Source organism: Kogia breviceps, chromosome 19 (assembly GCF_026419965.1).
Source record: "Kogia breviceps isolate mKogBre1 chromosome 19, mKogBre1 haplotype 1, whole genome shotgun sequence".
Lineage (NCBI taxonomy): Eukaryota > Metazoa > Chordata > Mammalia > Artiodactyla > Physeteridae > Kogia > Kogia breviceps.
Window position 1 is genome coordinate 50867662 of NC_081328.1, and position 16220 is coordinate 50883881.

Sequence of the window (16220 nt, forward strand, 5' to 3'; positions counted from 1 at the left end):
CCAGGGTCCAGACTCGAGTGCCGGGCTGCCCCCGAGCTGGGGGTGGCCTCTTACTTAGCCCCCTTCTCGGACTGCCGCCCTCTCTCCTCCAGACTGTGAACCATCCCCACTGCCCTTGGGAGCCATCTAGATAGAGCCGCAGACACACATCCCGGTGGCGATCGAGTGCGCGCACCGCTTCGCTCCTCCCTGCGCCAGCGCGAAGGATGGGCCCCCCCGGGGCTGCCCCAAGCCGGGTCAGCCATTCACCGGGTCTTCCCGGCCTCCCCCCACTCTCCAACGCACACACGTGTGCCCAGAGGGAGATCTGAGCAAGGACTGGTTCCCTGAGTGTCTTCAGGCAAGCTAATTGAACCTTCTTAAAGTATCAATAATACCCATCAAGAGGCAGCGCCCACCTGACGTGGAGTAGGCTCTCGAATCGTTACAGCTGTTCTTGACAAGCTGGCTCACAAATCTGACCCCTCCAATCCTCTTTCAACTGCTGCTGGTTAAGTGCGTTCGAGCTGGATCCTCTCAAGTTGCTCCCTGACCTCAACTTGGTGTATTTCTCTGGCCCCACCTGCCAACAATGCTGGACAAAACCCGATTGCTGGCAGCTCCCCACCAGCCACCAAGCAGCTCCAAGCCAGCATGCTTTTGCAACCCGGGGTTGCACCAGGCTGGTCCCTTTGCTTGGGATCCTCCCACCCCCACCCCAGCCTCGTTTATCCTCCTTATCCTTGAAGGTATTGTGCTGATGTCCCATGCTCCAGGGAGCCTCCTTGACCTCCTAGCACGCTGGATTACCTTATGCGTACCCCTGGGGCATGTTTTTTTTTTTTAACGTAATTTGCCACATTGATTTGAAATAATCTGTTTAGGGGTCTCTTCCCCGTTGGACAGTGAACCCCAAGGACGGACGTAAGTCTAGCAAGCACATCTTTTGATCCCCAGCACCTACCTCAGTGCCTAGCACATAGCAGGTGCTCAATAAACGTGTGGTTGACCCAGATGGGATTGCCACATCGCCTCCCTGAGCCTCAGCATTCTCATCTGTAAACAGACGCATACGCCACCAACTCTGAGTGACCATGGGAGCAGCTGGGACTGGATGTGGGCGAGCTGCGGACACCACTCAGCCACCTTGCCCAGTCGTCTGAGATCTGCTCTGCGCAGGCCAGGAGCTCAGAGAGGTTGCCTCCTGAATTCTGGAGCTCTGTGGCAGGAGCCCCAGTTTGGTTGGGGTACCCAGGTCGTGCCCTGTGGACCTGAGTTACTCCAGCAGGCTGGAAAATAGGGGCTCAGAGAGGAGCCTGTGACACCATCCATTAGAAGGTTGGGGTAGGGGATATGCACCCCACTGTGGGGGGCGGCTGACACATCCTCCTAGTGAAGGAGACCCTGGCCCAGAGGCAGCAAAGCCACAGACCCCACTGGGCTCAGCAGCCCCTTCCTCTCCTCATTCCAGACCCTTTTAAAAATGGCTAGGGAGACTTCCCTGGCGGTCCAGTAATTAAGACTCCAAGCTTCAAATGCTGGGGGTTCGATCCCTGGTCGCGGAACTAAGATCCCACATGCCCATGTGGCGTGGCCAAAAAATGAAAAGTTAAAAATTTTTTTTTTTAATTAAAAAAAAAAAAGACTAGGGCAGCTGAAGTCTGGTATCTGCTGAGATGAGATGTGTATCCCTGGGAGGCCCTCAGAAGAAGAAGTCGTGAGTTTCTTTCTTCTTTTTTTAAAAATATTTATTTACTTATTTTTGGCTGCGTTGGGCCTTTGTTGCTACACGTGGGCTTTCTCTAGTTGCGGCAGGTGGGGGCTAATCTTTGTTGCAGTGCTTGGGCTTCTCATTGCGGTGGCTTCTCTTGTTGCAGAGCACGGGCTCTAGGCGTGTGGGCTTCCGTAGTTGTGGCTCACGGGCTTAGTTGCTCTGTGGCATGTGGGATCTTCCCAGACCAGGGATCAAACCTGTGTCCCCTGTTATTGGCAGGTGGATTCTTAACCACTGCACAACTGGGGAAGTCCAAGCTGTGAGTTTCTTCAGGTTTCTTCGAGTCTGGGTTTCATTACCTGGAACCTGTGTGTGGACCTTGGGAGTCCATGAACCATTTGAGATCATGTGCAAAACTCAAGGTGTATCTGACATTGGAATGTGGATCTGCTGGCAAGAGGATCCTTCCCTTACACTGAATTCCCAAATAGGTACTGGCCCCCAAAGGGTTAAGGAGCATTGTACTACATATTAATTTTATAAAAAATAAAACAAAACACCCCATTGACTCATTCTGCAGCCTTAGGGCCAGAGTGAGCCCGGTATGTAGTGGAGTTTCCTTCTGCAGGCTTTGCCAAATAGCTGAGGTCCCTGGAACAGGATGGAGAAGCCCAAGAACTTCAGACTGCAGCTCCTACCTGCCTGCACTCATCCTGTGGCCTCTGGCAGGCCAGACTTGCTTCCTCATTAGTTCAATCGTTTATTCATTTAACAAGCATTTAATGGGCTCTTATGCCAGGTGCTGGGGATCTCCAGAGGAATGATACACACCAGCTGCCTGCTTCACGGAGCTCAGTTTAAACCATGGACCTCCCAAGCGGGCTGCATATTCTCCAGGGACATGCCACATGATCCACTATGTTTTGCTTGACAATGTACATCACTCATTGGCAGAGTGGTACCCATTTCTATCAATAAACAACTTAAAAAAATAATAAATAAATAAAAAAAAAATAAACAACTTAAATGATAAATAGACAGTGGATCTGTGACCAGAACAGTTTGGTGATCTCTCTAGAGACCTTATATCAACCCCCACTACATCTGATTGTTTTATCTTTCTTACTCCTAAAACAGTCTTTCCCCGACCCACCCCCCAAAAAACATTAACCTTTTATTTATTAATTTTTTATTTACCTTTTTTTTGCGGTACGTGGGCCTGTCACTGCTGTGGCCTCTCCCGTTGCGGAGCACAGGCTCCGGACGCGCAGGCTCAGCGGCCATGGCTCACAGGCCCAGCTGCTCCACGGCATGTGGGATCCTCCTGGACTGGGGCACCAACCCGCGTTCCCTGCATCGGCAGGCGGACTCTCAACCATTGCGCCACCAGGGAAGCCCTATTTTTTTAATTTTTATTTTTTTTAATTAATTAAAATTTTTAAAAATTAATTTATTTTTTTGGCTACGTTGAGTCTTCATTGCTGCATGCGGGCTTTCTCTAGTTGTGGCGAGTGGGGGCTACTCTTCACTGCAGTGTATGGGCTTCTCATTGTGGTGGCTTCTTTTGTTGCGGAGCACGGGCTCTAGGTACGTACGCGGCCTTCAGTAGTTGTGGCTCGCGGGCTCTAGAGCACAGGCTCAGTAGCTGTGGCGCACGGGCTTAATTGCTCTGCAGCATGTGGGATCTCCCCGGACCAGAGATCGAACCCGTGTCCCCTGCATGGGCAGGCAGATTCTTAACCATTGCGCCACCAGGGAAGTCCCCAAAATTGACCTTTTAAAGAGACAGGCCAGTTGACTTGCAGAATGTCTCACTGTCTGGATTTGTCTGATTGCTTCCTCACGGTGTCTTTGGACTTGATTTTTTAGCCTCCTGTAGACTGGAAGTTAAGTCTAAAAGCCTGATTAGGTTCAGTTTAAACTTTTTTGGCAAGGATGGTCAGAGGTGGTGCTGTTTTATTGGGTGGCGTGTGATGTCAGCTGCCCCCCTGTGAGTGATGACTGAGGAAGTGACCACCATCTCTCTCCACTGTAAAAATACATTTTCACTTTATGATTAAGAAGTAATTAAGAGGGGGTAATGATGTTTTGTCACCCTGCCCGTTTCCCAACAAACTTTCACTGAACGGGTTTTAGCATCCATTGTTGATCTTTGCTTGAATCAATTATCCTTTGGGGGTTGAAGAGTAGTGATATTCCATTTCTACATTTAATAGAGGGTATCCTTGGGGCTTCCCTGGTGGCGCAGTGGTTGAGAGTCCGCCTGCCGATGCAGGGGACGCGGGTTCGTGCCCCGGTCCGGGAAGATCCCACGTGCCGCGGAGCGGCTGGGCCCGTGAGCCATGGCCGCTGAGCCTGCGCGTCGGGAGCCTGTGCTCCGCGGTGGGAGGGGCCACAACAGTGAGAGGCCCGCGTACCGCAAAAAAAAAATAAATAAAGAAGGTATCCTTCTAATTAAAAAAAAAAAAATAGAGGGGTTTCCTTCATCAACTGGGAATGAATTATGTGCCTCCAAAATATACATACACAAAGGGTAAATACTTCTTTTCTTTTTGAGTTATAGAACTTTAAAAAATTACAATGATTGCTACAAAGCAACCCCAAGGGACTTCTTCCCTGGTGGCGCAGTGGTTAAGAATCCGCCTGCCAATGCAGGGGACACAGATTTGAGCCACGTTTCGGGAAGATCCCACATGCCGCGGAGCTACTAAGCCCGTGCTCCACAACTACTGAGCCTGCGCTCTAGAGAGCGCGAGCCACAACTACTGAAGCCCGCGCACCTAGAGCCCGTGCTCCGCAACAAGAGACGCCACCACAATGAGTAGCCCACGCACCGCAACGAAGAGTAGCCCCCGTTCACCGCAATTAGAGAAAGACTGTGTGCAGCAATGAAGACCCAACGCAGGCAAAAATAAATAAATAAACTTTAAAAAAAAAGCAACCCCCCAAAATGTTTTTAAATTGTGCTAAAACCATAACATGTGGACTTCCCTGGCAGTCCAGTGGTTAAGACTCCGAGCTTCCACCACAGGGTACAAGGGTTCAGCCTCTGGTCGGGGAACTAAGATCCCACATACTGAGCAGCACGGCCAAAAAACCCCAAAACAAAACAAAAAACCCCACCATTACATAAATATTACCATCTTAATTAGTTTTCTTTCTTTTTTTTTTTTCTGTTTCAATTTTTTGGCTTGCGGGATCTTAGTTCCCCGACCAGGGATTGGAACCCAGGCCACCACAGTGAAAGCGCGGAGTCCTAACCACTGGACCGCCAGGGAATTCCTTTAATCTGTTTTAAGTGTAGAGTTCAATAGTGTTAAATATGTACACATTGTTGGGCAACAGATTTCCAGAACTTTTTCATCTTGCAAACTGAAACTCTATACCCATTAAATAGCTCCCCATTTCCCCCTCCCCCCAGCCCCTGATTAATTATCATTCTATTTTCTGTCTCAATGATTTTGGCTACTCTAGGTGTCTCATGTAAGTGGAATCATAGACGATGTCTTTTTGTGTTTGGCTTATTTCACTTAGCATAATGCCCACAAGGTTGGTCTATGTTGTAGCATGTGGCAGGATTTCCTTCCTTTTTAAGGCTGAATAATATTTCATTGTATGTACAGACCACATTTTGTTTATCCACTCCTCTGTTGGTGGACTTTGGGTAGCTTCCATCTCTTGGTTATTGTAAATAATGCTATGAACATGGGTATGCAACCATCCCTTCCAGACCCTGCTTTCAACTTTATTGGACATAAACCCAGAAGCGGTGGATCACACGGTAGTCCTATTTTTAATTTTTTGAGGACCACCATGCTGTTTTCCATAGCAATTGCATAATTTTATAATCCCATCAACAGTGCACAAGGCTTAATTCTTTTAACTATGAATTTGAGAGTCAAGAGTTGAGATATTCAACTCAGACATTTTTTCCTTTCTTTTTTCAAATACGATGCGTGCATGGATTTTCATTTATTCTACAGTTTACAATTGTGATGTTGCGATATAATAAGTAATACCTATTTGGTCTTTGTCCATGGTTTTTTCGAACAGCTCCGGAGCGATAAAGGTGAAAGGAGAGTCTTTGTTATTCCTAACAAGCCCCTTTCAACCACACCAGGGTTTATGTTAATGAGGTGACTTTTGGAAAGCCACTAGGGCTGGGGGGCACTGGTTGTCAGGGGAACCAACCACGTGATTAGAGAGTTGAAACTTTCAGCCTCAACACTGGCCCAACCTCACCCCAACCTCCGCCCACCTCCAGAGAAGGGGGATGGGCTAGAGATTGCGTTTCATCACCAATGGCCAACGATTTAATGAATCATGCCTAGTAATGAAGCCTCCATAAAAATCCTAATCGAAGTGGGTTCACATCGCTTCCAGATCGCTAATTACATGGAGTGCCGGGAGGGTAGCGTGCCCAGAGAGCACGGAAGCTCCACACCCCTTACCCCATACTGTTCCCTACACATCTCTTCCTTCTGGCTGATCCTGAGTTGTATCCTGTTGTAATAAACCAGTAATCTAACAAGTCAACTGTTTTCCTGAGTTCTGGGAGCCATTCTAGCAAATTATTGAGCCCAAGGAGGAGTCGTGGGAACCTCCAATTTATAACCACTTGGTCGGGAGTAGGGGAGGCCCAGACAGGCAATTGGCCTCTGAGTAGGGAGCAGTCTTGTGGCACACACCTGTGGGGTCTGGGCTAACTCCAGGCAGTTGGTGCCAGAATTCCTTGGCTGTGGAAAAGCCACACATTTGGTGTTAGAAGCGTTTTATTGATGTTGTGAGTAGCAGTGTATAGGAAGCAAGGGAGTTTTTCCTTTTTCACAATAATTGGCCAGTGGGAGATCTCTTCAAACCAGCTCCTTTGACCTTTGAAACACTCCTTGCGGTCCTCCCTGCTTTCTGAGACTGATGTTTCCAATTCAAATTTAAAATGAAAGATTTTTCTTGTGTCTCTCTCCTCTATTTTTTGTTTTGTATTTCTTCCCTTTCTTACACAAAAGCATATTCTATGCACTGTTCGGCACCTTGCCCTTTTCATTTTATCTCTCCTGAAGATCACTCCAAATTTGGCCACAGAGATCTTCCTCATTCTTTATGGCTCAAAGGGACTTACTTTTTTTTGTTTCTAATAGAGATTTTAAACATACATAAAGGTGTTCCTCATTAGGGAGGATGCCCACACCCTTTCTCTCTGGGTGTGTATCTCTGCCTTGCTTCTGTCTTAAATAAAGTTTCCCTGTGTGCTCTCCAAAACAAAAAAACAAAACCAAACACACAAGATTAGAGAGTACCCATCACTGAGCCTTATCAGCTGTCAGCATGGAGCCAATTTGCAGCGGGATGCTGTGAGCTTGGTTCGTGGGTTGGGAATTTTCACTCCAGTGACCATGGGGGCAGAGGGACCACTGCTCCCGCCATCCCTCCAAACACCTGGGCGCTTATCTCACACCAAGCACTGGGAACGCAGCTTTGTTGGACTGTGTTGTTTCCGCTCGTAAGAGAACCGTGGTCTCAGCGCAACGTGTGGACAGAAACGTGTGGACAGAAGTCAGTAGTGTTGGGCTTCCCTGGTGGCGCAGTGGTTGAGAATCCGCCTGCGGATGCAGGGGACACGGGTTCGTGCCCCGGTCCAGGAAGATCCCACATGCCGCGGAGCAGCTGGGCCCGTGAGCCATGGCCGCGGAGCCTGTGCTCCGCAAAGGGAGAGGCCACAACAGTGAGAGGCCCGCATACCACCAAAACAAACAAACACAAAAAAGTCAGTAGTGTTATCAGTGATGTGGGAGCCCTGAGAAAGGAGCAACTGACGCCCAGGGGAGTCAGGAAGGGGTTAAGAAAATCTGAGCTGCATCTTGAAGGTACCTGTGCCCAGGTGGGGAGTGATACAAGGGCGGCGATGGTGAGAAAGTTGGGAGAAGCCAAGCATGGGGGCGCGGGCAGGGTCAGCGGCGGGGGCGGGGTGCAGAGGGGGAAGACTGGCGAGGTGATGAGAATGTTGGTGGCCTTGCCCGCCAGGCTGAGGTGGAACCTCCTGTGGACAGCGGGAGAGCACATGACGCGGCCAGAGCTGGGGTGCAGGAAGCCAGAGCCGGACTGGAGCTTGCTTGGATAGGAGTGGGAGAGTGAGAGAGGCAGCAGATGAGGCCAAAGCAATCAGTGAACTGAGGCAGCAATAACAATGGTGGGAGAGGGGTTTCTGAAGTGACCCGTCGGTTGTGGGGTAGAGCACAGGGGTCCAGGATGCAGCTGTGAGCCCTGGATGATCATGATGTCATCACCCAAGACGAGGGCCATAGAAAGAGGGTAGGGGATGTAGGGGTGGGTGGGAGCAGGGTTCAGCTTGGACAGGCGGTTTGTGAGCAGGGACAGAGGGCTTTGGACTCGTGTGCTGGGGACACCCAGTCTCCCGAGAAAGCTGATAATCCGCCCCTGTGGCACCCTCAGTGCAACTAAGGTGGGCAGGCACCAATCCTGTTTTGCAGGAGAATGAACTGAAATTCAGCGGTATTAACGACCTTCACCCCACTCACAAGGCTTGTTAAGTGGAACAACCCCGCCAACTCTGGGCTGCCCAACCCCCAGACCGTGTTCGTGCCCCAGGGCCCCGGCGGCCGGGCCCCGCAGGGCAAACAGTCATTACTGATCCAACCGGACAGCTCGGCGGCCAGGGATGGGGGTGCCCAGAGCACAGTCAAAGGCCGCGACCCTGGCCAGTTTTATCATCTCGGAAGTTTGCTTCCCCCCTTGGTCTAAAACAAGAAGGAACTGGATTGGCCAACAACAGACATGTGTAAGAATACTTTACGGTTAATAAAACTTTTGCGTAAATCATCTCATTGATTCTCCACAACCACCTTCAGAAGCTTTATTACCGTGATCTGACAAAGAAGGCTTACGGAAGTAAGGGCCCAAGACACGACTCAGACTCAACTCGTTTTAGGCTGGGGTCCAGAGCAGAGGTGCTGACCGCACTCCTGCTGTCCCCACGGTCCCACGCTGCCGCCCGCACAAGCTCCGCGCGGCCCTCGTGGAACGAGGGGCCCATCGGAGGAGGCTGCACGGCAGGAAGCCCCTTCTGACTCAGGGGACAGAGGGGACAGAGGCCCCTCTCTCCAGGGTTGCGAAGTCTTCACAAAGGAGGGGAGGGGGAGAACCGACCTCTTCTGGTGCCCCGTGCGTTTGTGGGGAGGCGGCGAGTGTGACTCGATCCCTATTCGGGGGACCACAGGGCAGGGCTGTCACACCCCTCTGGTCATGCAACAGTATCGGGCACATCCTTGGGACCACCTTTCTAACCCCCTGCTCATCACAGCCCCGCTTCCCTGAACGCGAAGCCCTCCCGCTGGAGGAGAGAGCTGCCAAAGAGCAGCAAAGGCAGACCCCTTCTCTCCGGCCTCGGACTCCAGGCCTGGCAGCGGCTGGCAAATCTGTTTTGGCCCCAAAAGGAGCCCGGCGGCCACTGGCGCTGCCCGGGTGCTGCTGTGGGGCAGAGATAACCGGCACAGGAAGGGTGGGGTGGCGGGAGCCTCCCAGGAGCCAGGTTTCACATAAACAATGAGCGGCTGCCCAGCCGTGCCAGGACGTGACTCATCTCCCGACACTGGGCCTGCCCACACCTCGCCCCATCCCTGCATGGGCTGGGGCTCAACCCCGGCCCTCCTGATCACTGGCTTGACTTCAAAAGCTGGGCTGTGTCCAACAAGTGGTCCGAGGAGGGCTCAACGGCCCCCAAGGGAGTAGAGGCCTGGGCTCCTGCCTGAGCTGCAGGGTCAGGGGAGCAGACAGCGGGAAGTGGGGCCTCCCCTGCTCTCTGGACCCTGCCCGCCCACGCCAAGAGGCGTTCACCGGGAATGACCAGCGACTTCCTGGGCCACCTTCTCTGAGCAGCGCCACACGCTTCGGTCATCCCACTGCCAACCCTGACAGTCCCAACCAAGAAGACGGGGAGGACGCTCGAGCTTTCACGTTTGCCCGAAAACGGACTGTAGAAGAGGCCAGTGCATCCGAGATGCCGAGACGTAAGGATACAGCGCTTTTAATAGGGTGGCAGACCCCACGGCGTGGAGGACGCTGTCCACAGGGCCCCACTCGGCTGCAGCAACGTCTCTTCCAGCTGGAAGGCTGCACGGAGTCTCCTCTCGGGGTGGCACCCGGGGAGCGGGTCCCAGTCCTGAAATATACAAAGTGGCGCCTCCCAGTGGGCACAGGTCACCGGGCTGCACAGTCTCGTCAAGTCCCAGAGCGGCTCCTCCTCTTGACAGAAAGGAGACTGTCCGAGCCACCCCGAGCTGGTCCCTCAGGTCACTGCTTGGCCTTCTTCACGATGGTGCCCACGGCAGAGATAACGGTGGTCTTGGAGCCACTGGCACTGGTGGTCACCGTGACGACGGCGGGCAGGGTGGCCGTAGTGGTGAGGATGGTGGGCTGGGCTATCGTCGTCACCGGGATGGCCGAGTCCCACTTGCTCTTTCTCTTCTGGGCGTCTGGGGGCAACAGGCAAGGGAGGAGCCAGGATCAACACCAACCATAAAGCAACACTCCCCTTCCAGCAGGCCGGCAGTCAGAGCTCAGGGGGCAGGAACCGCAGGGCCCCTAGCCTCAGAAAGCCAAGGGGCAGCCAGCGAACCGGGACTCCACCCCAGGCTCCAAAGCGGGTTCAGCGCAAACCACAGCGAGGCCAGGCCCTGCTCCCCAAACAAGAGAGGGAAGCCCTCGCTCCGTCTACCTGCAACAGCTGTGCTGGCCGTGGCGGTGGTGGCGGCTGTGGCATTGGTCGTGGTCCCTTTCTTGGTGCCCGTCACAAACTCTATCTGGAGGGTGAGAGGGACGAGCGTTAAGACCCGTGCAAAGCTGTGGATCCACATCGTCCTGCCAGCTGTCTGCTCCCAGGGGACAGGAGATTGGCACCACGCCAAGGGGGCACTGAGAATCAGCTCTGCTCTGACTGTCCAGGGGTAGGAGAGGTGTGGGGGAGGCGCTCGAAGGGGGTTTCATCCCGTGAAGAGAGCTTCCCCAACAGACATCGGACCCCTCCCGGGACCACTGTGTCTGCGCTCGGGCACCCCTGCCCGCCGCCCCACCTCAGGCCCGGGCCCCCACCCTCACACTCCACGGGAGGCCGGTGCTGCTTGGGAAGCAGCAAGCTCAGCATCCTAAAAGGAGGGGTCGCTGGGCCATCAGACACGGGACCTACAGGGAAGCCCTAAGGCAGGCTGCAGAGGTCAGCTCTGGAAGCCAAGAAAGGCACAGACCAGAGCGCTCTGGGAAGGAAATATCTGCCTTCGTTCAGGCCGAGGAGAACACCTAAGACGACAAAGGGAGAAAGCCCCCAGGAGTCTATGGCTGTAATGGCACGCGAGCGCACGTGCGTGTGTGTAGAAGGGATGTAAAGCAGCAAATATAAGACGCCAATAAACCAAACAGAAGCAACCGGAAAGCGTCTTCAAGCTGAGTTAGGGAGGCTTAAAATCCAGCACAGGGCACACCTAAGGCTGCTCAGAGCATTGTCAGGCGAGAACCAGTGGCTGTGGGGAGAGCAGCCTGGACGTCCCAGGGCTTAGCCAGCGGGACCCGTGCGCTCCGAACTGCTGCCCTCTTCATCAGGACTGCTGTCCACCACTTACTTTGGTTCGCTCCTTTTTGGCCTTTTCCAATTTGTCCATTTCAATCTTCTGGGCTTTGGCTACGAAGACAAGACGGGCAGTTACACAAGCAGCCGAAACAACTCCCACACGAGGAGATACTTCAGGCCGAAGGACTAGCGCTTGCTGCTTCCCCGGGGTTCTTGTCTGAAGCATCCCTTTGTGATGGGCAAAATCAAGTGCCAGCGCTCGGCCAGCCTGAAGCAGGGGCCTCAAAACTTAAAGGCCCCGAGGCTGGGGCTGTGCACTGCCGTCTGGAGGGGTCAGCTGTTCCCGGCTTCGGCTGGCTGGGAATGCTGGCCTAGTGTGACTACCTTCTCAGCGACCAAGGGCAGCCAGAACCTTGGATTTTTATTTTTTAATGTATGCATTTTTTAATGCATGTATTTTAAACAGTAAATTTATTTATTTTTAATGCATTTTTGGCTGCGTTGGTTCTTCGTTGCTGCACGTGGGCTTTCTCTAGTTGCGGCGAGCAGGGGCTACTCTTCGTTGCGGTGCGCGGGCTTCTAATTGCAGTGGCTTCTTTCGTTGCGGAGCATGGGCTCTAGGTGTGCGGGCTTCAGGAGTTGTGGCATGTGGGCTCAGTAGTTGTGGCTCGCGGGCTCTAGAGTGCAGGCTCGGTAGTTGTGGCGCACGGGCTTAGTTGCTCCGCGGCACGTGGGATCTTCCCAGACCAGGGCTTGAACCCGTGTCCCCTGCATTGGCAGGTGGATGCTTAACCACTGCACCACCAGGGAAGTCCCTTAATGTATTTTTTAATGTATGTATGTACGTTATGTATTTATTTACTGCGCCACGCAGCCCGTGGGACCTTAGTTTCCTGACCAGGGATCGAACCCATGCCCCCTGCATTGGAGCTCGGAGTCTCAACCGCTGGACCACCAGGGAAGTCCCTAGATTTTTAGATAAAACGTTGTCAACTAATTCAAATTAAACCAAGACAAAACTCGTATGGGCCAAACAAAACACACCTACAGGCCAGAGCTGGTTCACAGGCTGCTGGTTTGGGACCAGGCATCCGAGGAGATGGGCCCTTTGAAATTCCTCCCAGTTCTCCCAGATGTGCCCCCTCCGAGATTGCTGCACTCCCACTGGCCCCTGCCTGGGACACCGTCTACACCTGCTCGGCCAGTCTCTGCGCACCTTCAAACCTCGCCTCGGACCCGGTTTCCTCAGCAAGGCCTCCCCACCCCTGGCCCAATTAGGTGGCCCTGCCTGCACGCCCACCACCCCCAACCTGGCATCGCTGGATCACTCCTTTAATCCTGTCTTCTTTGCTGTACTGTAAGCCTCACAAGTCAGGGATGGGGTCTGGACCTTTCAAGGCTGTATACCCAGCTCCTCAGACATGGCCGGACATGGAGGAGACCCTGAAATCTGTGCTGCCTGGTGACTGGATGGACAGACAGACGGATGGGTGAGCAGGCAGACGGACAGCTACGCACCTAACGCCTCATAGTAGGAGTCTTCGGACCAGCCATGGGGGTCAAACATATCCTGAAAAAGAAAAGGCTAAAGCTGCAGTAAAGCTTAAAGTGCCTTCCCTGAGTCCTTCCATGGATCTTCCTGGCCTGGAGTCTCCTGCCTTCAAGGGCACAGGGGCTCAGCTGTTATCCCTGGTCTCCAGACAGTCCTCCTTAGGATTATGAGGGCAGAGATGCATTTGTGCACAGGCCGTTCTACAGGGCACAGCGAGTCCATGCTCAGGCCCTAGCCAATCAGAGGCCCCGGGGCTCAAACAAGACAGACGGGGACTGCGCTCCTCAGCTGGCAGTGCTGCAGTGTGGACCCTTCGGTGGTGCCAGGCTGGCCGGACCCAGCGGGACGAGCACAGGGGTCCTGGGTACCCTCTCTCACCCTCAGCCTCTGCGGGTGGGACATACCTTCGGGTAGTTGGTGCCGAGCTCATCAATCGCACAGAACTGGATGAGCTTCTCATAGATGCTGAAAGAGGAAAACCACAGGCGCTGAGCAGGCCTGAGACCCGGGGCCCTGTGTGGCACCAGATTTCAAGAGATCAGAACCATTTGGTGCCTGGGCTCAGGTGAAGCCTTTGAATCCGGCCGAACTGTTCTAAGCAAGCTTCCGGATGGAAGGGGAAATGTCCACTGGCTTGACAGCCTCCCAGAGAGATGGACTGGGGCCAGTGGCCAGGACAAATATGGTGTCGAGGTGAGGGCTGTAGTTTCTGTTCTTAACCGGACATCTGACCTTCAGTGTGTGTGGTTTGGGCGGGGCCGCCCCACTTAGGCCCATAGGGGCCAGGGCAGGTCTCGGCTATCCGCACACGAGGCTCTCTCCTGCGTGTGTCACTCCCTTGCGCACTGGACGGAGTAAGACCCCGACACAGTTCTGTTTCTCAAACCTCTCACCTGCGCACAGAATCAACCACTTTCTAGAGGTGGAAGGGCCTGGGGTGATCGATCATCTGGTCCAATCCCCTCATCGAACAGCAGCGGACACTGAGGCCTTGAGAGGTCACAGGCTTTAGGAGCAGAGTGGGAATGAGAACCCAGCCAGGCGCCCCCGCCCAGCCCAGGTCTCTCGGCTTCCACTCTGCTTTACATGTTCAATCTGGCTATTCAACGGTAAACGGTAAGCCTCGGTGACGGTAATGCAGTCTGGGTGATGGCCCTTTTGGGCTCAGGTGTGATCTGAGCTGGGCCTCCCCCTGCCACCTCCGTGGCGGCACCCCCGTCCCTAGTCCAACATCAACCACCCAACTGACCCTGCAGGCTCACGGGAAACTCACCTGGGATTCCGAAATTCCTTCTTCCTTTGGATAATGTAGTTCATATCCATTCCCTCCTTTATCTTCCGCTCATAAAGCTTCTGGATCTTGTCCTGTGGAAGAGAAACAGAAGGATGACTGTGACAGAACCCCCCCGCCCCCGCCCCATGATCCCAGTCTGTGGTCACACATGCTGTGTGGACATGAGGACCCAGGAGAGACACAGAGCCACGGGAAGCCCTGCTCCGGCCACACGGTCTTCCACCACCCAGCCTGTGACCAGCACCGAGCACAGATGAGACAGACGGAGACCAGCCTGCTTTTGCTTTGCTCTCTTCTGACCCCCTTTGGGTGGTCAGTAGAGGGAAGAATAAGATGGTCAAGGCAGAGAAGCCACAGAGAAGACAGTGAACAAATCCCCACTTGGTTAATCAGTTCCTGAATCACTTGAAGAGGTGTTTCAGGCTTTAGTGTCGATGGGCAGGGGCTGAAGGCTGGTTTTTAATTTTACCATGGGGATAAGTCCTCAGCAGGAGGTCTAGAAAGGCAGGAGTAGAGGTGTCACAAGCCTCCCCAGTGTCCTTGGAGGGGCGGCTCACAGATGGCCGGTCCCCACCACTTTATCAAGAGGCACCGTCAGGGGTCAAGAGGTCATTTTTCATGCAAACTCCCCTCCAGGCCCCTGCCCTGGCTCAATGGGAAACAGAAGAAGCACCCAGCAGGGATACGGGCCAGCGCCACAGTGTCCCCAGGCCCACAGAGATGAAGTCCACGACAGACGGCATCAGGGCTGTCTGGCGCAGGAAGAGGCCCAGGAACCCGAGTCTCGCGGCAGAGCCACCTCTGAGCAGAAGCAGTCTTACCCAGGAAGGCTGGCGCTGGCCCAGGGAAGGGTCACTCGGCCGCCTCCCCTACTAGCGGCAGCTAAACACAGACTGTCCAAAAGGAAAACATTTGGGGCACTCTTCACCTGCAAGACGAGGTGGGCAGGCTGGGAGGGCCTGGGCGAGGCCCTTTGGGCACATCAGGAGAGGTGACCCACTCCCTCTGTCGGAAGCCAAGAATGGCTGGAGGAGGCACTGAATTGCAGAGAGAAGTTCGTGACACATTTACCAGGGAAGAGAGAAGCCGGGTGCGACACGCCTCCACGTTATCTCTTTAAGGGCAGCCTATCCAGAAGGCTTGGCAGATGGAGGAAGATCTGTATTTTACAGAAGACTTTTCTGTGTCTCCTGGGCCGTCGGACGGGTCCTCCCGTTTCAGGTGAACTAAAACGTTTGCTCAGTGTCATGGTTTCCACCACTAGGAGGATCGAAAAAGGACAAATACTCTGATCTTGAAGGCTGGGCCGCCTGTCTCCGCCTGGTGGACTGCTGGAGAGTTCTTACAGGCTGTGGACTGTTGCCTGGCGCAGGGGTGACTCGATGCTGGGCGGGTGGTAGGTGGTGGTGGTGGTGGTGGACGACCTCAGCAAAGGCAGGAGACTTCCGGGAGGAGAGGAGACTTGTGAGCTGCATCCCCAGCCCCAGGTCCCTTTAGTCACCCATCCGCCAGCGTGCTGCAGGGGCTTGGGGTGTGGCCAGAGGCACCAGTAGAACCTACAGGATCAAAGGTAGAGCAGGTGGACCGGGAACCACTCTGGGGGCAGCCGTGCATGTCTGCCCTACTGTCACAAAGTCTCCTTCACAGTGGAACGTGCAGAGGGACAGGGAGAAACAACCACCGAGGCTGACCAGGTGTAATCCCGGCTGTCCCCCGAGGTCCTGCTCCCAAGGGAGTGACCGCACTCAACGTTCCATCTCCTCAGGTCAGGTCTGCACCAGGTTTCGTCAAACAAGAAGCCAGTGAACTGGCATTTTAGGAAAATGAGGACTGAAGTTTATGCATATCCGTGCTTGTGCTTTTGCACTTCTATTTGTTTATTTTACATTCTGACAATCCCTCAGTTTCTTAGCAAAGTTCCTTCCGAGACGGTCCCATTGGCTCAGGGTCGCCCAGAAGAGGCACGCTGTCTTCTCTGGTTAGGGCATCACTGAGGGCAGCTAGGGGCCCCGGCTGAAGCAGCAGAGGGTGGCGTTGGGCACAGAGCAAACTCCTGAGAGCAGCCTAAGGGAGGTCACCAGGACTACAGGCTCCTTCCCACTCA

The 16220-nt window shown here is 53.8% G+C and overlaps 2 protein-coding genes across 11 annotated transcripts in view; both read right to left on the reverse strand.

The window, feature by feature from the left end:
• The window catches only part of ITGB4 (integrin subunit beta 4), a 31282-nt gene extending 30591 nt beyond the window's left edge, over positions 1-691 (reverse strand). For 3 of the 6 annotated variants that reach the window (XM_067020573.1, XM_067020571.1, XM_067020567.1), the window contains exon 1: positions 399-691. The gene's annotated coding sequence lies outside the window, so the exon portion shown is untranslated. Of the gene's footprint in view, positions 1-54; positions 170-398 lie in introns of those variants that run through there. The other 3 variants (XM_067020574.1, XM_067020572.1, XM_067020568.1) reach the window with 1 other exon arrangement.
• A 7859-nt stretch (positions 692-8550) lies between these two features.
• SAP30BP (SAP30 binding protein) overlaps positions 8551-16220 on the reverse strand; it is a 34451-nt gene continuing 26781 nt past the window's right edge. For 3 of the 5 annotated variants that reach the window (XM_067020535.1, XM_059048119.2, XM_067020532.1), the window contains 6 exons: positions 14096-14187; positions 13227-13287; positions 12789-12840; positions 11323-11381; positions 10425-10509; positions 8551-10182 (listed from right to left, as the gene is read on the reverse strand). In XM_067020535.1, the coding sequence (XP_066876636.1) occupies positions 10001-10182; positions 10425-10509; positions 11323-11381; positions 12789-12840; positions 13227-13287; positions 14096-14187 (531 nt within the window). In that variant the 3' untranslated portion in view covers positions 8551-10000. Of the gene's footprint in view, positions 10183-10424; positions 10510-11322; positions 11382-12788; positions 12841-13226; positions 13336-14095; positions 14188-16220 lie in introns of all 5 variants that reach the window. The other 2 variants (XM_067020534.1, XM_067020533.1) reach the window with 1 other exon arrangement.